Genomic DNA, 24,657 nt, shown 5'->3' on the forward strand with positions numbered 1-24,657 from the left:
AAACATTCAAATTCTCAAACTGCCAAGGTGGGACTTGAACTCACGTTCTCTGCATTATTAACCCAGGCCTCTGGATTACTACCATATGGATTGGGTTGTAATGGATCACAGATCTGTCCTGTTTTATTTCTTTATGGGAGTTTAAAACTTTCCAGCATTGTAATCGCTTTAAAATGGCTGATGTAACTTCATGCTGAGAGAATTTCTGCTGTCCTTATGCCACTGCACGGCAAAAGTGAGAATACATGACAGCCTATAACACAAAGATTTGCATTTTTATAGCACCTTTCACAACCTCAGGACGTCCCAAAGCGCTTTACAACCAATGAAGTACTTTTTTGAAATATAGTCACTGTTGCAATGTAGGAAACGCAGCAGCCAATTTGCACACAGCAAGGTCCCACAAACAACAATGTGATAATGACCAGATAATCTGTTTTTAGGTATTGGTTAAGGGATAAATATTGGCCAGGGTATTAGGGAGAATGCCACTGTTCTTCTTCGAAATAGTGCAGTGGGATCTTTTGCGTCCACTTGAGAAGGCAGACGAGGCCTCGGTTTATCATCTCATCCAAAAGTCGGCACCTCCGACAGTGCAGCACTCCCTCAGTGGTGCATAAGCGTATCAGCCTGGACTATGCGTTCAAATCTCTGGACAAGTCGTCGGCTCGTGCGATGAGTGCGGATTTGCTGCAAATGATCAGAAGGGAGTTGGACAAGTTCCTGGTTGAGGCTGATATCACTCAGTACAAAAGGTAGGTGAGTTGTTAGGTGGTGAGCCTCAAATGAAGATGGTAGTGGTTGTTGGAGGCCAATCAGATCAGCCCCAGGGCATTGCTGCAGGAGTTCCTCAGGGCTGTGTCCTAGGCACAACCATATTCAGCTGCTTCATCAATGACCTTCCCTCCATCATAAGGTCAGAAATGGGGATGTTCGCTGATGATTGCACAGTGTTCAGTTCCATTCACAACCCCTCAGACAATGAAGCAGTCCGTGCCCGCATGCAGGAAGACCTGGACAACATCCAGGCTTGGGCTGACAGGTGGCAAGTAACATTTGTGCCGGACAAGTGCCAAATAATGACCATCTCCAACAAGAGAGAATCTAACCACCACCCCTTGACATTCAACGGCATTGCCATTGCCGCATCCCCCACCAAGGCTTCTTCGACAGCACCTCCCAAACGGAGACCTCTACCACCTAGAAGGAAAAGGGCAGCAGGCACATGGGAGCACCACCTGCACGTTCCCCTCCAAGTCACACACGAGCCTGACTTGGAAATAAATCGCTGTTCCTTCATCATTGCTGGGTCAAAATCCTCGAACTCCCTTCCTAACAGCACTGTGGGAGAACCTTCACCACACAGACTGCAGCGGTTCAAGAAGGCGGCTCACCACCACCTTCTCGAGGGGCAGTTAGTGATGGGCAATAAATGCTGGCCTTGCCAGCAATGCCCACATCCCATGAACGAATAAAAATAAAAAAAGACCTGTCGTCTTCTGAACTCATTTTGATTGCCTTTGGGGGTCGAAGAAGAACTTCCCCGAATTGTTTATTCCCTGAATTGGCCCAGGGTTTGTGTGATCTCCCGAGCTCACCTGGCTGCCGGTAAGTGAAAAATTTGGGGGGGTGGGCAGGGGTCACGATGTTTAATTGCAACATGATTGTATGGACAGGCACAATTAACCACCTGTTCATCACTTTGTAAGTTTGTATATCACCTCTGCTTAAAGTCTTAATATGGTTGAACATGAGTTCTATAATTTAATTGGCTCTTTGTTTTAGTATTAATTAGTTACCATGGGCAGAGACTAGGCAGCAGCTGAAGCTGTCCCTTTTGCGTTGGGGAAAGTGGATGATCCAGCAAGAGGTAAGGGGAAGAAGAGGCAGCAAAACTCAACTGCAAAATAGATCATGTGCCAGGTGCTTTAATAGCTCCATAGGCAAGATATGCAGCTTAGATAGTGAAAGTCCCACTGGAGTCACTTGATTTGCCAACAGTTTATTTATCTCAAATAAACAACTTGGTTACTAATATATACACACCACATCAAGAATATATTTCTCTATTCGTAAATTGCATACAGTCAGTTCATTTTTTTTATTAATATAAGATGGACAACAGAGTTGGAAGAGATTCAAGAAACTCCACCCACAGCACCACCTACTGACCAGAACTTGCATCTATGCTGTTACAGGCAACTTTAGATACAGGATTTCCATTCTAAATGTTTACATAGGCAATTGCAATGTTAAAATAAAATGACAATAGGAAGTGTCCACACACAAGATTTTTAATAATATATGATTACTACTGCTTAATGTGCTTTTCCTGGGTCAAATATTCACTCCACGTTCTTTGATCTGTTTTTATGACTCAGTAGTGGCATGTGGGTTTATACTCATAGAAACGGCAATAGTCATCAAAATGAGTGTAATTATAGCCTAACATAGCACTAGCGCAGTGTTGCATTGCTGTACTTTTTCAAAAACTTGTTTTTGTTGCTCTCCTATACCACCTACCATTCCCTGGCTAAGAGGATGAACAGCGACCCATCTCCCAGCTCTCTGGCAATGCTACTGTATACCCAGCAACTGGGAGCAGAACAGAGTAGATATTAGTGACACACCATTTATTTTTCCTGCAGGAGAGTTTCTTGAATGAAGGCTGGAGGAGGCTACAGAGATAGGGAGGGGTGAGGCCATGGAGGGATTTGAAAACAAGGATGAGGTCAAAAATATAAGTTAAATCACTAATAAATCCAATAAGCAATTCAGGAGAAACTTCTTTCCCCAGAGTGTGGAACTCGCTACCACAAGGAGTAGTTGAGGCGAATAGCATAGATGCATTTAAGGGGAAACTAGATAAACACGAGGGAGAAAGAAATAGAAGCGTGAGGTGATAAGGTGAGATGAAGAGGGGTGAGGAGGCTCATGTGGAACATTAACACTGGCATAGACCAGCTGGGCCGAATGGCCTGTTTCTGTGCTGTAAATTCTATGACTATATGTATCTGATATCAGGGAGCATCCATGTTCTATTCCACCGTGCAGCACTGTACTGCTGTTCTGTGATGTCGGTTTATTGATCTTTCAAGGTAAACAATTAAATCAATAGCTGATTGAATTCACCAGAATGATTCTGGGGCTAAAAGGGTTAAATTATGAGGACAGGTTGCATAGACTAGGCATGTATTTCCTTGAGTATAGAAAATCAAGGGGTGATCTAATTCAGGTGTTTAAGATGATTAAAGGATTTGATAGGTTAGATAGAAACTATTTCCTCTGGTGGGGGAGTCCAGAACAAGGTTTGGGTGGGGGGATAGCCTTTAAATTAGAGCTAGGATGTTCAGAGGTGATGTCAGACGACAATTATTCACACAAAGGGTAGTGGAAATCTGGAACTCTTTCTCCCCCCACCCCAACCCCCCAAAAAAAACTGCTTAGGCTGGGGGTCAATTGAGAATTTCAGAACTGAGATTGATTGATAGATTTTTGTTAGGTAAGGGTATTAAGGGTTATGGAACCAAGGCAGGTAGATGGAGTTAAGATACAGATCAGCCATGTTCTAATTGAGGGGCTGAATAGCCCACTCCTGCTCCTATGGACAATGATGAATGCCTTAAATGGAGATCTGATCTAATTCTGGGTGGTTACAAGGAATTATCTCTGCTCAAAGATGTTGGGCTCCCATAACTTTAAAATGTGCACTTGTTTTAAAAAGAGAAAACAACTCATCTTCCATCTTTAAAGGGTGTCTTTTCAGGTGTAATTATGGTTTAACAGTTGTGGCACACAGAAGAGTGAATATGTCCAAATTTTTCATAAAATTCACTCTGGGCACGGATCAGAGCCTCTTCATCTATGTATACTGCAGGTCGTTTGGAGGTCACAAAGTACTGAACTTTCCTAAGACTCCATCCAAAGATGTACATCAGGAACCCACACACTGTGGCAGTCGATCTACCCACACCTGCGTTACAATGGACATAGACAGTGTGGCCATTCTCCAGCAACCCATGAAGCAAGTAAACAGCCTGAGGCAGCATCTTCACCCTGCCTGAGGTGAAACAAGTCAAAGAGAGAACAAAAAAAACACACATTAGAAAGTTTTGTCGGTTTAAAGTTGTAAAATCTTTCACTGGTTGAGAAAGGGGCAACTTGGTTACTTTATAGTTTTAACTGCAAGTGCAAAGAAGGATGCACTGGCCAACGAAAGGAAGACTTAAAATCATTGTAGAACAAGTCATGTTCAACCCAGATATGAGAGTTTTTATTAATGGACCATTTTCCTAGTGAAGCCTTCTATTAACTCACATTCTCATCAACCACTATCTTAAGTCATTTAATGTAAGGAATCTTACAACACCAGGTTATAACCTGGTGTTGTAAGATTCCTTACATTTGTCCACCCCAGTCCATCACCGGCATCTCCACATTAAGTCATTTAACACAACAGAAGATTGTGGGAAGGGAAAGCAAATTGTAAAAGGTATTAATTTATTCACTTTACGCATCTTATTATAGGTTGGATATAGGCATCAAAATGATTCACTGCAGCTGATCATCACTGAAGCAGTTGTAGGAGCGCTACATGCGTTCATGGGACCTCCCAGAGCTATCACTGGCCATTGTAGGAAGACATTCAACAAATAAGCAGACAATTTCTTTACCCAGAGAGTGGAACTTGCTACCACATGGAGTGCTTGAGGCGAATAGCATAGATGCATTTAAGGGGAAGTTAGATAAGTACATGAGGGAAAAAATAGAAGGATATGCTGATAGGTGGGATGCTCTTGTGTAGCATAAACACCAGCATAGACCTGTTGGGACAAATGGCCTATTTCCATGCAGTAAAATTCTATGTCATTTTCAGAATTGGAGTATAATGTGGGGAAATGTGAGGCTATTCACTTTGGTAGGAAGAATAGAAAAACAGAATATTTTTTAAATGGTGAGAAATTATTAAATGTTGATGTTCAGAGAGACTTAGGTGTCCTCATACAAGAAACACAAAAAATTAGCACGCAGGTACAGCAAGCAATTAGGAAAGCAAATGGAATGTTGGCCTTTACTGCAAGGGGGTTGGAGTACAAAAGTAAGGAAGTCTTCCTACAATTGTTCAGGACTTTAGTGAGACCTCACCTGGATTACTGTGTACAGTTTTGGTCTCCTCATCTAAGGAAGGCTATACTTGCCTTAGAGGCAGTGCAGCGAAGGTTCACTAGATTAATTCCTGGGATTGTCCTATGAGAGGTTGAGTAGAATGGACCTATACTCTCTGGACTTTAGAAGAATGAGGTGATCTCATTGAAACGTATATAATTCTTAGAGGGCTTGACGGGGTAGATACTGAGAGGCTGTTTCCCCTGGTGGGAGAGTCTAAAACTAGAGTTCATAGTCTCAAGATAAGAGGTCAGCCATATCATTTGCCTTCCTAATTACTTGCTGTATCTACATGTTAACTTTCTGTGATTCATGTACAAGGTCACCCAAATCCCTCTGACTGCCAACATTTCTTAGTCTCTCACCTTTTAACAAAATATTCTGCTTCTCTATTCTTCCTAACAAAGTGGATAACCTCACATTTTCCCACATGATACTCTATCTGCCACCTTCTTGCCCACTCACTTAACCTGTCTGTATCCCTTTGCAGCCTCTTTGTGTCCTCCTCACAGCTTACTTTCCCACCTAGGTTTGTATCATCAGCAAACTTGGATACATTACACTCAGTCTCCTCACTGAAATCATTGATCTAGATGGTAAACAGCTGAGGCCCAAGCACTGATTCTTGCGGCACCCCGCTAGTTACAGCCTACCAACCCAAAAATGACCCGTTTATTCCTACTCTCTGTTTTCTGTCCGTTAACCAATCCTCAATCCACGCTAATATATTACCCCTAATCCCATGAGTTGTAATCTTGTGTAACAACCTCGTGTGGCACCTTATCAAATGCCTTTTGAAAATCCAAATATACTACATCCACTGGTTCCCCCTTATCAACCCTGCTAGTTACATCCTCAAAAAAACTCTTAATAGATTTGTCAAAGACGATTTCCCTTTCATAAAACCATGTTGACTCTGCCTAATCATATTATGATTTTTTAAGTGCCCTGTTACTACATCCTTAATAATAGAATCTAGCATTTTCCATACTTCTGATGACAGCCTAACTGGCCTATAGTTCCCTGATTTCTCTCTCCCTCCTTTCTTTGCTATCTTCCAATCCATGGGGACTGTTCTAGAAACTAGGGAATTCTAGAAGTTCAAAACCAATGCATCCACTATCTCTGCAGCCACCTCTTTTAAAACCCTAGAACGTAGGCCATCAGGTCCAGGGGATTTGTTAGCTTTTAGTCCCATTAATTTCTCCAGTACTTTTTCTTTACTAATCTTAATTGCTTTAAGTTCCTCACTCTCATTAGACCCTTGGTTCCCCACTATTTCTGGTATTTCTTTTGTATCTTCTACTGTGAAGACAGATACAAAATATTTGTTTAATGTCTCTGCCATTTCCTTATTCCTCGCCCCTCCCTATCTCTCTAACCTCCTCCAGCCCTACAACCTTCTAGGAACTCTGCGTTCCTCCAACTCGGCCTCTGGACCTTCCCCCACTTCCTTTGCCCCGCCATTCAGCTGTCTAGATTTGGAATTCCCTCCCTAAACCTCTCCATCTCTCCTCCTTTAAGACCCCCCTTAAAACATACCTCTTTGACAAAGCTTTCAGTCGCCTGTCCTAACGTCTCCTTCTTTGGCTCAATTTATTTGTCTGATTACGCTCCTGTGAAGCGCCTTGGGACGTTTAACTAGGTTAAAGGCACTATATAAATACAAGTTGTTGATTATCTGTGAGCTCTTTAATATGTTGCTCAATTCTGTTTATTTTCCAAGACATTTGTAGCCCCTTCCCCCTGAAAGCCATATCATGTTTTTGGCAGTAAGCAATGAAAGTCAAGACGAATATTCGTTCACCTTCTGTACTCATATCCGGAGTTGGCAGCCACACGTATGCCAAGCCAGTGTCTCTATACAGTTCCATCATAAACTCGGGCTTCATTGGTTCTGCTTTGCGGTTACATCCCTGCGAATTGTGCACAACGTCCCACTCTGTCTGGAAGTTCATTACCGCAGTCACCCCCAGTTCGTGCTTCAGTTTGATGGTCACGTGTTCTATTTGTCGCGGACAGGTGCCAAGCCAAATTCTGGGCAGAATCCTACAGAGGATCAGAACAATGTACAATTCATGCTAAAATATTCCAGTTGTTACGTCACACTTTTGGTTAAGATGACCTGCACAAGAAACCCGCCCTAAAACAAAACCAGTGTCGGTTTAGGGTTATCTGTAACTATAGAAAATGGAGGATATGCTTAGTATAAACTGGATGAATGGTATTGGTGGCAACTTTGGTTATAGAGTTGACTTGACTATGTCTGTAGGCAATACTTCTATGTGGTATTTCAAGAAATACTTTCAATATATGCTTTTCCAAAACCTCCATTCCACTTTTAATACATATGGACCATTTTTACAGAGATGTAAGTGTTTTTATAGATAATTCTTGGTCCATGTGATCTCCTGGTCTGGTTTCAATCACCTGAGGGGGGTCAGAGAGGAATTTTCCAGAGTATTTTTTCCCTTATTGGCCCTGGGTTTTTTCTCTGTCTTTTTGCCTCTCCCAGGAGATTACATGGTTGGTGAGGGGTGGGGAGGGAAGGAGGGGAGATGAGGAAGTGTTTAATCATGATGTTCTGGTCATCATGATGTGGGGCAGGCTTGATGGACCAGCTGGCCTTTCCCTGCCCATCAATTTCGTATGTTCGTATGACATTGGCTGATTGTAACAAAAAGATTGCAACAGCAAAGTTATTTTATACTTTCTTTCCTTCCCTCCTTTAAGATGCCCAAGTTCTTGCATCATTCCTGTTCCACATCACTCTGTAACTGACCAGTAGGAAGTGCATAGAAATGGCTCAGGGTGATTCCCCTTATCATTGTTCCTGCTTCATTCTGCAGCTCTGGTGACAGCATGGCTGTGGTTACGAGTTCACAACTGAGGACACAAACTTATGTCCTTCCACACCGTGGGTGGATTTGTTAAATACATAAAAGCAACAAAATTTCAATCCCTATATGAGACTTTACTCTTCGGTATGATTCATTTCCACCGAATTCAGTGCACTGAATTACTGCGGAACTAATATTGTGCCAATCAATCAAGCAATCTAGCTATATAAATGCAAGTTCTTTGTTTCTTACGGAACCCCAGCCTTCAATACACTCCCATTTTTCTTTACTGGAACATATCTGACTTTTGCCCTGTTTTTTTGTTCCAATTTTCCCTTCCATTTAATCTGTGTACGGTTCATTTTTAGTTCATTGTAGAGTGAAACCTGTAAATTACGGTCACCTTTAGGGACTGGTATCAGCTGTCCTTTTTTTGCAGGTGTCCTTATTTTCAAAATTGTCATTGTATGGACTGTAAAAAATGTTCAGTAGAATGGGGAGTTCTTTACCCAGCATCCACAGTGGCTGAGAAACCTCTCTATCCCCGGGAGAGAGCCGTGCCAGCATTCAATCCCAGAGAAACCTCTCTATCCCTGGGACAGAGCCGTGCCAGCATTCAATCCCCGAGAAACCTCTCTATCCCCGGGACACAGCCGTGCCAGCATTCAATCCCAGAGAAACCTCTCTATCCCCGGGACAGAGCCGTGCCAGCATTCAATCCCAGAGAAACCTCTCTATCCCTGGGACAGAGCCGTGCGAGCATTCAATCCCAGAGAAACCTCTCTATCCCTGGGACAGAACCATGCCAGCATTCAATCCCAGAGAAACCTCTCTATCCCCGGGACAGAGCCGAGCCAGCATTCAATCCCAGAGAAACCTCTCTATCCCCGGGACAGAGCCGTGCCAGCATTCAATCCCAGAGAAACCTCTCTATCCCGGGACAGGGCTGTGCCAGCATTCAATCCCAGAGAAACCTCTCTATCCCCGGGACAGAGCCGTGCCAGCATTCAATCCCAGAGAAACCTCTCTATCCCCGGGACAGAGCCGGACCAGCATTCAATCCCAGAGAAACCTCTCTATCCCGGGACAGGGCTGTGCCAGCATTCAATCCCAGAGAAACCTCTCTATCCCCGGGACAGAGCCGTGCCAGCATTCAATCCCAGAGAAACCTCTCTATCCCAGGACAGGGCTGTGCCAGCATTCAATCCCAGAGTGCTTTCCCTGCCGCTATGGATGCTGGGTAAAGTGCTCGCCATTCCACAAAAGCCGTTTCTTTCACCCGCTGCCATCTCGCGCTGACCTACGTGTCCCATGTTTTAAGTTGTAAAAGGGCTCAGTGCATTGAAGGCTGTCCGTAGTTCATAATTTGCGCGTGACCGTGGTTTCAGAGAGTGCCTCTTATATATTTTACCATGGAAGTTATTTGGGTCTCTCAGTAAGTGTATGTTTTTTGCAGATGTCTGTTTTTTGGGAGTGTCCATTTATACAGATTTCACTGTAATTTGCTTTTTTTTTAGTCAATTACCTTTGCCCTCAACTTTTCTTTGTCCTATTTTATTCTTAAACTGAAGCTAACTATATTGGGGTCACTGTTTCCCAAATGTTCCCCTGTGATGGGATTGCCTACTTGCTCTACTTCATTATCCAGAATTAGATCAAATAGTGCTTGCTTCCTTGTTGGAGAAACAACATTTTGATTGAGAAAACAGTCTTCAATACACTGCAAATAACCTCCCATATCTCACCAGATAACTAAAGTCTCCTGTAACTCTATGTTAATACACGACCCTCTAATTTGTCTGCAAATTTCATCCTCAACTTCCTTTCCACTGTTTGGTGGTTGAATATACTCCCAGTAATGACTATTCGGGTGAGGGCAGTCGCTAGCAAGGCTACAACAAAGTGACTGCCCAAGGAGGGGAGAGAACTGAGTGCAGGAACGCAGTGGTAATGGAAGATCCTATTGTGAGAGCCCTTTTGTAATCATCAGTGTGAGTGCCGAATGGTGGCTTAGCTCCCAGATTCCAGGGACACAACAGAGCAGGTGCAGAAGCTCTGTGAGGGGGAGGGAGATCAACTCAAAGTTATGTCCATATCAGAACCAATGGCATAAGGAAGACCAGGATTCAGGTCCTGCAAAACAAGTTCCAGGAGTTATGAAGCAGGACCTTATCCCTGATCAGCTAAATGTCTGTCTGATACAACTTTTAATTCCCACTGACCATCTAAACATTGCTAGAACACACATTTATCCAAAATAAAGCAAACTTATATTACATTTTTCACCCTTCTAACAGAAACTCACTTAACAGGCAAAAGCTAAAAGTAAAGAAATTAATATAAAAAGAACCCTTTCCTTACACTTTGATAAAAGAACCAATAAATCCAATGGGGAATTCAGAAGAAACTCCTTTACCCAAAGGGTGGTGAGAATGTGGAACTTGCTACCACATGGTGTGGTTAAGGCAAATAACATGGTTGCATTTAAGGGGAAGCCAGATAAACACATGAGGGAGAAAGGAATAGAAGGTTATGTTGATAGGGTGAGATGAAGGAAGATGGGAGGAACATAAGAAATAGGAGCAGGAGTAGGCCAATCGGCCCCTCGAGCCTGCTCCGCCATTGGAGGCTCATATGGAGCATAAACATCAGCATGGACCAGTTGGGTTGAATGGCCTGTTTCTGTGGTGTACATTCTATGTAATTCTATGTAATCTCTAACCTGTAAGCATCCCTATGTTGATCTGAAGCACTGTCAGGCAGCGCGACAAGACTAGGCATCCCAGCTGGTTTACCTGGAGTAGTGGATGGCTTGGTGATCAGCGATGTGAAAGTAGAAATCGGTGGTGTGCTTCATCTCATTTGTGCACCCACTGTCCTCGATATAATGTCCGATAGGGTGACAGTAAACATCATCCACCAAATTGCTGTCATCGTACTGGCAGCAGCGATCCTGTAACGGCCCATTTCCTAAAAAAAAGGACAAAAAGAGAAATCGCTCTTATTTGGGTTATGCGGTGTTGTCGCAAATCAATCGTTGCCACGGAAACAATTCCAATTTTCAGACTTTGAATGTTGGGGGGCAAAAATTTCTTTTTAAAACAAAAAAAAAAGCAGAGATCAGTTTTTGCTAGATTTTCATCCAATTTACATGGAATTACATACAATTTTACAGCACAGAAACAGGCCATTCGGCCCAACTGGTCCATGCCGGTGTTTATGCTCCACACGGACCTCCTCCCACCCTACTTCATATCACCCTATCACCATATCCTTCTATTCCTTTCTCCCTCATGTGTTTATCCAGCTTCCCCTTAAATGCATCTATGATATTCACCTCGACCACTCCTTGTGGTAGCGATTTCCACATTCTCACCACTCTCTGGGTAAAGAAGTTTCTCCTGAATTCCCTATTGGATTTATTAGTGACTATCTTATATTTATGGCCTCTAGTTTTGGCCTCCCCCACAAGTGGAATCATTTTCTCTATGTCTATCCTATCAAACCATTCCACAATCTCAAAGACATTGATTATATATTCACACCTTCATTACACAGCAAGGGACGCAATATGTTTTTTCCAACCTTTCAACATAGTTGACCCCATCAGCGCGGGTTCAACAGTGCAAAGAAAATGGGATTTTCCTTTTGGTATTGTTCAGGTGAGAGATCGATGGGGTTCACAAACTTAGTACAGATTAAGGAAATTATTCAACCAAATTACCTCCGTCTCCAAAGATTTGCTTCCAGCAGTCTACCCAGAGACCATTCCAGGTGTTGATCACTCTCTGTGTGTGAAGACGCGTTGCCTGGCATCAGTCCCAAACTAGCTATGTAATATATCTCCTGGTACTTTTTAGACCATTTTTAACAAGGAAACTCAAAATAGTCCTGTTAGGTGCCTAAAGGTTGAATATTGTGATGCAGTATAGATGCTGCATCACAATAAGCAACCTTTAGACACTTTTATAAAGTGTCTAAGAGATGCACATTGGGATGTAGACTCTCCCCCTGTAGTGTTTAAGGGATGTTTATTGGAATGTAGACTCTCCCACTGTAGTGTTTAAGGGGTGTTTATTGGAATGTAGATTCTCCCACTGTCGTGTTTAAGGGATGTTTATTGGAATGTAGATTCTCCCACTGTCGTGTTTAATGGATGTTTATTGGGATGTAGACTCTCCCACTGTCGTGTTTAAGGGGTGTTTATTGGAATGTAGACTCTCCCACTGTCGTGTTTAAGGGGTGTTTATTGGGATGTAGATTCTCCCACTGTCGTGTTTAAGGGGTGTTTATTGGAATGTAGACTCTCCCACTGTAGTGTTTAAGGGATGTTTATTGGAATGTAGATTCTCCCACTGTCGTGTTTAATGGATGTTTATTGGGATGTAGACTCTCCCACTGTCGTGTTTAAGGGGTGTTTATTGGAATGTAGACTCTCCCACTGTCGTGTTTAAGGGGTGTTTATTGGGATGTAGATTCTCCCACTGTAATGTTTAAGGGATGTTTATTGGGATGTAGATTCTCCCACTGTCGTGTTTAATGGATGTTTATTGGGATGTAGACCCTCCCACTGTCGTGTTTAAGGGGCGTTTATTGGAATGTAGACTCTCCCACTGTCGTGTTTAAGGGATGTTTATTGGGATGTAGATTCTCCCACTGTCGTGTTTAATGGATGTTTATTGGGATGTAGACCCTCCCACTGTCGTGTTTAAGGGGTGTTTATTGGAATGTAGACTCTCCCACTGTCGTGTTTAAGGGGTGTTTATTGGGATGTAGATTCTCCCACTGTAATGTTTAAGGGATGTTTATTGGGATGTAGATTCTCCCACTGTCGTGTTTAATGGATGTTTATTGGGATGTAGACCCTCCCACTGTCGTGTTTAAGGGGTGTTTATTGGAATGTAGACTCTCCCACTGTCGTGTTTAAGGGATGTTTATTGGGATGTAGATTCTCCCACTGTCGTGTTTAATGGATGTTTATTGGGATGTAGACCCTCCCACTGTCGTGTTTAAGGGGTGTTTATTGGAATGTAGACTCTCCCACTGTAATGTTTAAGAGATGTTTATTGGGATGTAGATTCTCCCACTGTAGTGTTTAAGGGGTGTTTATTGGGATGTAGACTCTCCCACTGTCGTGTTTAAGGGGTGTTTATTGGGATGTAGACTCTCCCACTGTCGTGTTTAAGGGGTGTTTATTGGGATGTAGACTCTCCCACTGTCGTGTTTAAGGGGTGTTTATTGGAATGTAGACTCTCCCACTGTAATGTTTAAGAGATGTTTATTGGGATGTAGATTCTCCCACTGTCGTGTTTAATGGATGTTTATTGGGATGTAGACCCTCCCACTGTCGTGTTTAAGGGGTGTTTATTGGAATGTAGACTATCCCACTGTAATGTTTAAGAGATGTTTATTGGGATGTAGACTCTCCCACTGTCGTGTTTAATGGATATTTATTGGGATGTAGACCCTCCCACTGTAATGTTTAAGAGATGTTTATTGGGATGTAGACTCTCCCACTGTCGTGTTTAAGGGATGTTTATTGGGATGTAGATTCTCCCACTGTCGTGTTTAAGGGATGTTTATTGGGATGTAGACTCTCCCACTGTCGTGTTTAAGGGGTGTTTATTGGGATGTAGACTCTCCCACTGTAATGTTTAAGGGATGTTTATTGGGATGTAGATTCTCCCACTGTCGTGTTTAAGGGATGTTTATTGGAATGTAGACTCTCCCACTGTAATGTTTAAGAGATGTTTATTGGGATGTAGGTTCTCCCACTGTCGTGTTTAAGGGATGTTTATTGGGATGTAGACTCTCCCACTGTAATGTTTAAGGGATGTTTATTGGGATGTAGATTCTCCCACTGTCGTGTTTAAGGGATGTTTATTGGGATGTAGACTCTCCCACTGTAATGTTTAAGGGATGTTTATTGGGATGTCGACTCTCCCACTGTCGTGTTTAAGGGATGTTTATTGGGATGTAGACTCTCCCACTGTCGTGTTTAAGGGGTGTTTATTGGGATGTAGACTCTCCCACTGTAGTGTTTAAGGGGTGTTTATTGGGATGTAGACTCTCCCACTGTCGTGTTTAAGGGGTGTTTATTCGGATGTAGACTCTCCCACTGTCGTGTTTAAGGGGTGTTTATTGGGATGTAGACTCTCCCACTGTCGTGTTTAAGGGGTGTTTATTGGGATGTAGACTCTCCCACTGTCGTGTTTAAGGGGTGTTTATTGGGATGTAGACTCTCCCACTGTAATGTTTAAGGGATGTTTATTGGGATGTAGATTCTCCCACTGTAATGTTTAAGGGATGTTTATTGGGATGTAGACTCTCCCACTGTAATGTTTAAGGGATGTTTATTGGGATGTAGACTCTCCCACTGTAATGTTTAAGGGATGTTTATTGGGATGTAGACTCTCCCACTGTAATGTTTAAGGGATGTTTATTGGGATGTAGGTTCTCCCACTGTCGTGTTTAAGGGATGTTTATTGGGATGTAGACTCTCCCACTGTCGTGTTTAAGGGGTGTTTATTGGAATGTAGACTATCCCACTAATGTTTAAGAGATGTTTATTGGGATGTAGGTTCTCCCACTGTCGTGTTTAAGGGGTGTTTATTGGGATGTAGACTCTCCCACTGTAATGTTTAAGGGATGTTTATTGGGATGTAGATTCTCCCACTGTCGTGTTTAAGGGATGTTTATTGGGATGTAGACTCTCCCACTGTAATGTTTAAGGGGTGTTTATTGGAATGTAGATTCTTCCACTGTCGTGTTTAATGGATGTTTATTGGGATGTAGATTCTCCCACTGTCGTGTTTAAGGGATGTTTATTGGGATGTAGACTCTCCCACTGTAATGTTTAAGGGGTGTTTATTGGAATGTAGATTCTCCCACTGTCGTGTTTAAGGGGTGTTTATCGGAATGTAGATTCTCCCACTGTCGTGTTTAAGGGGTGTTTATTGGAATGTAGACTATCCCACTGTAATGTTTAAGGGATGTTTATTGGGATGTAGATTCTCCCACTGTCGTGTTTAAGGGGTGTTTATTGGAATGTAGACTCTCCCACTGTAATGTTTAAGGGGTGTTTATTGGAATGTAGATTCTCCCACTGTCGTGTTTAAGGGATGTTTATTGGGATGTAGATTCTCCCACTGTAGTGTTTAAGGGATGTTTATTGGGATGTCGACTCTCCCACTGTCGTGTTTAAGGGGTGTTTATTGGAATGTAGATTCTCCCACTGTCGTGTTTAATGGATGTTTATTGGGATGTAGACTCTCCCACTGTAGTGTTTAAGGGGTGTTTATTGGGATGTAGACTCTCCCACTGTCGTGTTTAAGGGGTGTTTATTGGGATGTAGACTCTCCCACTGTCGTGTTTAAGGGGTGTTTATTGGGATGTAGACTCTCCCACTGTCGTGTTTAAGGGATGTTTATTGGGATGTAGATTCTCCCACTGTAGTGTTTAAGGGATGTTTATTGGGATGTAGATTCTCCCACTGTAATGTTTAAGAGATGTTTATTGGGATGTAGACTCTCCCACTGTAGTGTTTAAGGGATGTTTATTGGGATGTAGATTCTCCCACTGTCGTGTTTAAGGGATGTTTATTGGAATGTAGACTCTCCCACTGTAATGTTTAAGAGATGTTTATTGGGATGTAGGTTCTCCCACTGTCGTGTTTAAGGGATGTTTATTGGGATGTAGACTCTCCCACTGTAATGTTTAAGGGATGTTTATTGGGATGTAGATTCTCCCACTGTCGTGTTTAAGGGATGTTTATTGGGATGTAGACTCTCCCACTGTAATGTTTAAGGGATGTTTATTGGGATGTCGACTCTCCCACTGTCGTGTTTAAGGGATGTTTATTGGGATGTAGACTCTCCCACTGTCGTGTTTAAGGGGTGTTTATTGGGATGTAGACTCTCCCACTGTAGTGTTTAAGGGGTGTTTATTGGGATGTAGACTCTCCCACTGTCGTGTTTAAGGGGTGTTTATTCGGATGTAGACTCTCCCACTGTCGTGTTTAAGGGGTGTTTATTGGGATGTAGACTCTCCCACTGTCGTGTTTAAGGGGTGTTTATTGGGATGTAGACTCTCCCACTGTCGTGTTTAAGGGGTGTTTATTGGGATGTAGACTCTCCCACTGTAATGTTTAAGGGATGTTTATTGGGATGTAGATTCTCCCACTGTAATGTTTAAGGGATGTTTATTGGGATGTAGACTCTCCCACTGTAATGTTTAAGGGATGTTTATTGGGATGTAGACTCTCCCACTGTAATGTTTAAGGGATGTTTATTGGGATGTAGACTCTCCCACTGTAATGTTTAAGGGATGTTTATTGGGATGTAGGTTCTCCCACTGTCGTGTTTAAGGGATGTTTATTGGGATGTAGACTCTCCCACTGTCGTGTTTAAGGGGTGTTTATTGGAATGTAGACTATCCCACTAATGTTTAAGAGATGTTTATTGGGATGTAGGTTCTCCCACTGTCGTGTTTAAGGGGTGTTTATTGGGATGTAGACTCTCCCACTGTAATGTTTAAGGGATGTTTATTGGGATGTAGATTCTCCCACTGTCGTGTTTAAGGGATGTTTATTGGGATGTAGACTCTCCCACTGTAATGTTTAAGGGGTGTTTATTGGAATGTAGATTCTTCCACTGTCGTGTTTAATGGATGTTTATTGGGATGTAGATTCTCCCACTGTCGTGTTTAAGGGATGTTTATTGGGATGTAGACTCTCCCACTGTAATGTTTAAGGGGTGTTTATTGGAATGTAGATTCTCCCACTGTCGTGTTTAAGGGGTGTTTATCGGAATGTAGATTCTCCCACTGTCGTGTTTAAGGGGTGTTTATTGGAATGTAGACTATCCCACTGTAATGTTTAAGGGATGTTTATTGGGATGTAGATTCTCCCACTGTCGTGTTTAAGGGGTGTTTATTGGAATGTAGACTCTCCCACTGTAATGTTTAAGGGGTGTTTATTGGAATGTAGATTCTCCCACTGTCGTGTTTAAGGGATGTTTATTGGGATGTAGATTCTCCCACTGTAGTGTTTAAGGGATGTTTATTGGGATGTCGACTCTCCCACTGTCGTGTTTAAGGGGTGTTTATTGGAATGTAGATTCTCCCACTGTCGTGTTTAATGGATGTTTATTGGGATGTAGACTCTCCCACTGTAGTGTTTAAGGGGTGTTTATTGGGATGTAGACTCTCCCACTGTCGTGTTTAAGGGGTGTTTATTGGGATGTAGACTCTCCCACTGTCGTGTTTAAGGGGTGTTTATTGGGATGTAGACTCTCCCACTGTCGTGTTTAAGGGGTGTTTATTCGGATGTAGACTCTCCCACTGTCATGTTCAATGGGTGTTTATTGGGATGTAGACTCTCCCACAGCAGAACTTATAATTCAGAACTTCAGGTGAAAACTCTATTCTGTCTGATACTAGATTTCTGTTTCTAACTCCCAACAAAGAAGCCTAAGTAAAACGAACAAGATTAAAAACAAGAAAAGCAACCTGAAATATCTACAAAGAGAATGTGTGATTACAAACAATCTCAAAAAGATAGATTTCCTTCCGAAAATAACATTTTGGGATACTGTATATGAATAATTTGAGTTATGACGTGTGGTAAGTGTAATATGTTCAGAAGGAACAGGTGACTTTGGACCTCTGGTTCCTAAAGCTCTCCACCACTGGGAGTTTCCTCACCTCATGTCTGGGTCTGTTGTAGACTAATTGATAGAGATTGATTGCTATAATTAGTCAACAATTTCATTCTCGTTGTATCATGCGATTACCAGGATGGTAGAAGGCGAACTAGATGGATCTTGTTCTTTTTTCCTTTAGCAGTTCCTATGATCCTCTTACCATCTACCCATGCCATTGTTTGTGAGCTACAGGTGTTCCCTGAAACTCTTCAAGTCTCCCAGATCCCTTTTTCCTTATGGTAATCATTAAATACCTCACTTTTACATTGATGGGCCATTCTCATCACACTTCTGGTTAAGCAAATTCATCACACAGCTCCTCTCCCAGTCCCTGTGATGCTGGCCTTCAACACATCTACACTGTTGACATCAAGGAGCTTGAAATGCTGGCTGCAGAGCTTCCACTAATGGCACTATTAAGGCTCTGTTAACTAGGCCGGGCACAGTGGGCTGAATGGTCTCCTGTCCTGTAATTTCACCACAATGTTGAGACCACACTGGAGCCACCAGTGTCTCTGTATAAAATGCCTGGGGATTTTTTATAATCATTCAATTTTTTCCACAGCACCAAGATCCTAAAGACTGACTAACAGTCATTAGGGAATTGGATATATACTTGAAAAGGCAGGGCTCTGGAGAAAGAGCAGGGGAGTGGGAGTAATTAGATAGCTCTTTCAAAGAGCCAGCACAGGCACGATGGGCCGAATGGCCTCCTTCTGTGCTGTGAGATTCCACGATAGTGAGGCATCGCTGCCAGTTTGGGTCACTTCAACCCAGGAAGGCCAAAGGCACCCATTACCAAGCTTTGGCAGCACTAAATCCAAGTCAAGTGACAGTATAAACAAAAAGCAAAAAAAGAAATACGGCAGGTGCTGGAAATCTGAAACAAAAACAGAAAAAATGCTGGAAACACTCAGCAGGCCAGTCAACATCTGTGGAGAGAGCAGAGGAGTTAATGTCTCAGGCTGGGACCCTTCATCTGAATGGCTTAAACGTTAACTTGTCTCTTCTCCCCACAGATGCTCTCTGACCTGCTGAGTATTTCCAGCATTCTCTCTCTTCAAATGCCAATGATACTTAGAACAAAAGAACTTGCATTTATATAGCACCTTTCATGCACAACCTCAGGACATCCCAAAGCGCTTTACAAGCGATGAAGTACTTTTTTGAAGTATGTTCATTGTTGTAATGTAGGAAAACGCAGAAGCCAATTTATGCACAGCATGATCCCACAAACAGTAATAAAATAATAACCAGATAATCTGTTTTTTAGTGCTGTTGCTTGAGGGATAAATATCAGCCAAGACATGGGGGAAAACTCCCCTGTTCTTCTTTGAATAGTGCCATGACATCTTTTACGTCCACTTGAGGGGGCAGAGGGAGCCTCGGTTTAACGTCTCATCCGAAAGGCGGCACCTCTAACAGTGCAGCGCTCCCTCAGTACCGCACAGGAGTGTCAGCCTGGATTTTGTGCTCATGTCTCTGGAGTGGGATTGTGAACCTATGACCTTCTGACGCAGTGTCAGAGTGCTACCCACTGAGCCAAGGCTGACACATTGAGTTTATGTCATTTTACACACTGCATTAATCCTAACAGTGGCATAATATTCAGGTTTGCATTCAGAAAAAGGAATTATGCAAGTGAATGAACCACAGAATCATATAGCATTGGAGGCCATTCAGCCCATCATGCGTGTGCTGGCTCTGTGTTTCCTCAGTGCCCAGTGTCAGTGTTTGTCATTTTGCATAATTCTAACAGCGGCATACTGTCCAGTGCCCAGTGCCAGTGCTCCGTGTCAGTCATAGGAACATAGGAACAGGAGTAGGCCATTCAGCCCCTCGTGCCTGCTCCACCATTTGATAAGATCATGGCTGATCTGTGATCTAACTCCATACACCCGCCTTTGGCCCATATCCCTTAATACCTTTGATTGCCAAAAAACTATCTATCTCAGATTTAAATTTAGCAATTGAGCTAGTATCAGTGCTCAGTGTCAGTGCCCCGTGTCTGCCAGTGCCCAGTGTCACCACCTGGTGTCAGTCAGTGCCCATTGTCAGTGCCCCATGTCTGCCAGTGCCCAGTGTCTATCAATACCTGGTGTCAGTGTCCAGTGTCTGTCAATGCCCGATGTCAATGCCCGGTGTCAGTGCCCAGTGTCAGTGCCTGGTGTCACCGCCTGGTGTCAGTCAGTGCCCAGTGTCTGTTAATGCCCGTGTCAGTGCCCAGTGTCTGTTAATGCCCGTGTCAGTGCCCAGTGTCTGTTAATGCCCGTGTCAGTGCCCAATGTCAGTCGGTGCCCGGTGTCAGTCGGTGCCCGGTGTCGGTGTCAGTGCCCGGTGTCGGTGTCAGTGCCCGGTGTCGGTGTCAGTGCCCGGTGTCGGTGTCAGTGCCCGGTGTCGGTGTCAGTGCCCGGTGTCGGTCGGTGCCCGGTGTCGGTCGGTGCCCGGTGTCGGTCGGGGCCCGGTGTCGGTCAGTGTCGGTCGGTGCCCGGTGTCGGTCGGTGCCCGGTGTCGGTCGGTGCCCGGTGTCTGTCAGTGCCCGGTGTCTGTCAGTGCCCGGTGTCGGTGCCCGGTGTCGGTGCCCGGTGTCAGTCGGTGCCCGGTGTCTGTCGGTGCCCGGTGTCTGTCGGTGCCCGGTGTCTGTCGGTGCCCGGTGTCAGTCGGTGCCCGGTGTCAGTCGGTGCCCGGTGTCAGTCGGTGCCCGGTGTCGGTGCCCGGTGTCGGTGCCCGGTGTCGGTGCCCGGTGTCGGTGCCCGGTGTCGGTGCCCGGTGTCGGTGTCAGTGCCCGGTGTCAGTCGGTGCCCGGTGTCAGTGCCCGGTGTCGGTCGGTGCCCGGTGTCGGTCGGTGCCCGGTGTCGGTCGGTGCCCGGTGTCGGTCGGTGCCCGGTGTCGGTGTCAGTGTCCGGTGCCCGGTGTCGGTCGGTGCCCGGTGTCAGTCGTTGCCCGGTGCCCGGTGTCAGTCGGTGCCCGGTGTCAGTCGGTGCCCGGTGTTGGTGTCAGTCGGTGCCCGGTGTCAGTCGGTGCCCGGTGTCGGTGTCAGTCGGTGCCCGGTGTCAGTCGGTGCCCGGTGTCGGTGCCCGGTGTCAGTCAGTGCCCGGTGTCAGTCGGTGCCTGGTGTCGGTGCCCGGTGTCAGTCGGTGCCTGGTGTCGGTGCCCGGTGTCAGTCGGTGCCTGGTGTTGGTGCCCGGTGTCAGTCAGTGCCCGGTGTCAGTGCCCGGTGTCAGTGCCCGGTGTCAGTGCCCGGTGTCAGTGCCCGGTGTCAGTGCCCGGTGTCGGTGCCCGTGCCCGGTGTCAGTCGGTGCCCGGTGTCAGTCGGTGCCCGGTGTCAGTCAGTGCCCGGTGTCGGTGCCCGTGCCCGGTGTCGGTGCCCGTGCCCGGTGTCGGTGCCCGTGCCCGGTGTCGGTGCCCGGTGTCAGTCGGTGCCCGGTGTCAGTCGGTGCCCGGTGTCAGTGCCCGGTGTCAGTGCCCGGTGTCGGTGTCAGTCGGTGCCCGGTGTCAGTCGGTGCCCGGTGTCAGTCGATGCCCGATGTCGGTGTCAGTCGATGCCCGATGTCGGTGTCAGTCGATGCCCGATGTCGGTGTCAGTCGGTGCCCGGTGTCAGTCGGTGCCCGGTGTCAGTCGGTGCCCGGTGTCAGTCGATGCCCGGTGTCAGTCGGTGCCCGGTGTCAGTCGGTGCCCGGTGTCGGTGTCAGTCGGTGCCCGGTGTCAGTCGGTGCCCGGTGTCGGTGTCAGTCGGTGCCCGGTGTCAGTCGGTGCCCGGTGTCGGTGTCAGTCGGTGCCCGGTGTCGGTGTCGGTGTCAGTCGGTGCCCGGTGTCAGTCGGTGCCCAATGTCGGTGTCAGTCGGTGCCCGGTGTCAGTCGGTGCCCGGTGTCAGTCAGTGCCCGGTGTCGGTGTCAGTCGATGCCCGGTGTCAGTCGGTGCCCGGTGTCAGTCGGTGCCCGGTGTCGGTGTCAGTCGGTGCCCGGTGTCAGTCGGTGCCCGGTGTCGGTGTCAGTCGGTGCCCGGTGTCAGTCGGTGCCCGGTGTCGGTGTCAGTCGGTGCCCGGTGTCGGTGTCAGTCGGTGCCCGTGTCAGTCGGTGCCCGGTGTCAGTCAGTGCCCGGTGTCGGTGTCAGTCGGTGCCCGGTGTCAGTCAGTGCCCAATGTCGGTGTCAGTCGGTGCCCGGTGTCAGTCGGTGCCCGGTGTCAGTCAGTGCCCAGTGTCGGTGTCAGTCGGTGCCCGGTGTCGGTGTCAGTCGGTGCCCGGTGTCGGTGTCAGTCGGTGCCCGGTGTCAGTCAGTGCCCGGTGTCAGTCGGTGCCCGGTGTCGGTGCCCGGTGTCAGTCGGTGCCCGGTGTCGGTGTCAGTCGGTGCCCGGTGTCGGTGTCAGTCGGTGCCCGGTGTCGGTGTCGGTGCCGGTGTCGGTGTCAGTGCCCGGTGTCAGTCGGTGCCCGGTGTCAGTCGGTGCCCGGTGTCAGTCGGTGCCCGGTGTCGGTGTCGGTGTCAGTGCCCGGTGTCGGTGTCAGTGCCCGGTGTCAGTCGGTGCCCGGTGTCAGTCGGTGCCCGGTGTCGGTGTCAGTCGGTGCCCGGTGTCGGTGTCGGTGTCAGTGCCCGGTGTCAGTGCCCGGTGTCAGTCGGTGCCCGGTGTCAGTCGGTGCCCGGTGTCAGTCGGTGCCCAGTGTCGGTGTCAGTGCCCGGTGTCGGTGTCAGTGCCCGGTGTCGGTCGGTGCCCGGTGTCGGTCGGTGCCCGGTGTCGGTGTCGGTGCCCGGTGTCGGTGTCGGTGCCCGGTGTCGGTGTCAGTCGGTGCCCGGTGTCGGTGTCGGTGCCCGGTGTCGGTGTCGGTGTCGGTGCCCGGTGTCGGTGTCGGTGCCCGGTGTCGGTGTCAGTGCCCGGTGTCAGTCGGTGCCCGGTGTCAGTGCCCGGTGTCAGTCGGTGCCCGGTGTCAGTCGGTGCCCGGTGTCGGTGCCCGGTGTCAGTCGGTGCCCGTGTACCTTCCCAGATTAACTGGCCATGGATCCGTTTGGCGAACTTGAACCAGTACGTTTCCTTGCTGGGTTCCTGCAGGAGGACCTCGCAGCTCCAGAAGGAGGGCTCGTTCACCGCGCTCCCGGTCGCTGTCATCGGCACCGCTCGCTCGGGATCCCAGTGTCCCAGCTCCGGCCTGGATCCGGATACAAACAGCTGGACATCGTGGCCTTCCAAAGACACCACCACCCCAAACCTCGCCAACATCACCAGCTTGCAGGCCCCGCTTCGAGCCGACAGCTGCCTGTTTGCAAAGTGCCGTCCCTGCAACGGGGAGACGTGTAAACAGACACCGGGCAGCAGGGTCCCCGCCTCCGCCTCCCTCCCCGACACTCACTGGGCTTCTGGTGGGCGACCTGATCTCAGGCAAACAGCGAATGGGCTGTGAGAGGGACGGTCACTGGGTCCCACTCCCGGCCGTCTCCCAAAATAGCCCCGAGTATTTACAGACACAGACAGCGGGAGAACCAGATCAGGTCACGATACCCGCTCAAAACTCGCTACACCAAGTCACTGTACTGTCTGTACCTCTCTCCAAACTTACTGTCTGTACCTCTCTCCAAACTTACTGTCTGTACCTCTCTCCAAACTGTACTGTCTGTACCTCTCTCCAAACTTACTGTCTGTACCTCTCTCCAAACTGTACTGTCTGTACCTCTCTCCAAATTGTACTGTCTGTAGCTCTCTCCAAACTGTACTGTCTGTACCTCTCTCCAAATTGTACTGTCTGTACCTCTCTCCAAACTTACTGTCTGTACCTCTCTCCAAACTGTACTGTCTGTACCTCTCTCCAAATTGTACTGTCTGTACCTCTCTCCAAACTTACTGTCTGTACCTCTCTCCAAATTGTACTGTCTGTATCTCTCTCCAAACTTACTGTCTGTACCTCTCTCCAAACTTACTGTCTGTACCTCTCTCCAAACTTACTGTCTGTACCTCTCTCCAAACTTACTGTCTGTACCTCTCTCCAAACTTACTGTCTGTACCTCTCTCCAAACTTACTGTCTGTACCTCTCTCCAAACTTACTGTCTGTACCTCTCTCCAAACTTACTGTCTGTACCTCTCTCCAAACTTACTGTCTGTACCTCTCTCCAAACTGTACTGTCTGTACCTCGCTCCAAACTTACTGTCTGTACCTCTCTCCAAACTTACTGTCTGTACCTCTCTCCAAACTGTACTGTCTGTACCTCTCTCCAAACTGTACTGTCTGTACCTCTCTCCAAACTGTACTGTCTGTACCTCTCTCCAAACTGTACTGTCTGTAGCTCTCTCCAAACTGTACTGTCTGTAGCTCTCTCCAAACTTACTGTCTGTACCTCTCTCCAAACTTACTGTCTGTACCTCTCTCCAAACTTACTGTCTGTACCTCTCTCCAAACTTACTGTCTGTACCTCTCTCCAAACTTACTGTCTGTACCTCTCTCCAAACTTACTGTCTGTACCTCTCTCCAAACTTACTGTCTGTACCTCTCTCCAAACTTACTGTCTGTACCTCTCTCCAAACTGTACTGTCTGTACCTCGCTCCAAACTTACTGTCTGTACCTCTCTCCAAACTTACTGTCTGTACCTCTCTCCAAACTTACTGTCTGTACCTCTCTCCAAACTGTACTGTCTGTACCTCTCTCCAAACTGTACTGTCTGTACCTCTCTCCAAACTGTACTGTCTGTAGCTCTCTCCAAACTGTACTGTCTGTAGCTCTCTCCAAACTGTACTGTCTGTAGCTCTCTCCAAACTGTACTGTCTGTATCTCTCTCCAAACTTACTGTCTGTACCTCTCTCCAAACTGTACTGTCTGTATCTCTCTCCAAACTTACTGTCTGTATCTCTCTCCAAACTGTACTGTCTGTACCTCTCTCCAAACTGTACTGTCTGTACCTCTCTCCAAACTTACTGTCTGTACCTCTCTCCAAACTTACTGTCTGTACCTCTCTCCAAACTTACTGT

The 24,657-nt window shown here is 46.4% G+C and overlaps 1 protein-coding gene across 3 annotated transcripts; it reads right to left on the minus strand.

The window, feature by feature from the left end:
• Positions 1–1,986: 1,986 nt before the first annotated feature.
• On the minus strand, positions 1,987–23,122 carry epm2a (EPM2A glucan phosphatase, laforin). 3 transcript variants are annotated; one of them, XM_067983712.1, is made up of 4 exons: positions 23,049–23,122; positions 10,802–10,976; positions 6,974–7,215; positions 1,987–4,060 (listed from the first exon to the last, which is right to left on the minus strand). In XM_067983712.1, exons 2-4 carry the CDS (start codon positions 10,861–10,863, stop codon positions 3,780–3,782), a joined length of 585 nt encoding a protein of 194 aa, XP_067839813.1. In that variant the 5' UTR covers positions 10,864–10,976; positions 23,049–23,122; the 3' UTR covers positions 1,987–3,779. The 3 variants fall into 3 exon arrangements, with proteins under 3 accessions (XP_067839813.1, XP_067839812.1, XP_067839814.1); XM_067983711.1 differs by lacking the exon at positions 23,049–23,122 and adding an exon at positions 22,678–23,005; XM_067983713.1 differs by lacking the exon at positions 23,049–23,122 and adding an exon at positions 11,731–11,807.
• Positions 23,123–24,657: the final 1,535 nt, after the last annotated feature.

The sequence above is a fragment of the Heptranchias perlo genome, chromosome 5, assembly GCF_035084215.1.
Source record: "Heptranchias perlo isolate sHepPer1 chromosome 5, sHepPer1.hap1, whole genome shotgun sequence".
Taxonomy (NCBI): Eukaryota; Metazoa; Chordata; class Chondrichthyes; order Hexanchiformes; family Hexanchidae; genus Heptranchias; species Heptranchias perlo.

Coding starts and splice junctions, on each gene's coding strand:
- epm2a (XM_067983711.1), bottom strand. CDS start 22,918: ATGTTGGCGAGGTTTGGGGTGGTGGTGTCTTTGGAAGGCCACGATGTC. Junction 10,977..22,677: donor TGGCCAGTTAATCTGGGAAG/GTACACGGGCAC, acceptor CCTTTTTTTTAG/GAAATGGGCCGTTACAGGAT. Junction 7,216..10,801: donor CAAGCCATCCACTACTCCAG/GTAAACCAGCTG, acceptor GATCCTCTGTAG/GATTCTGCCCAGAATTTGGC.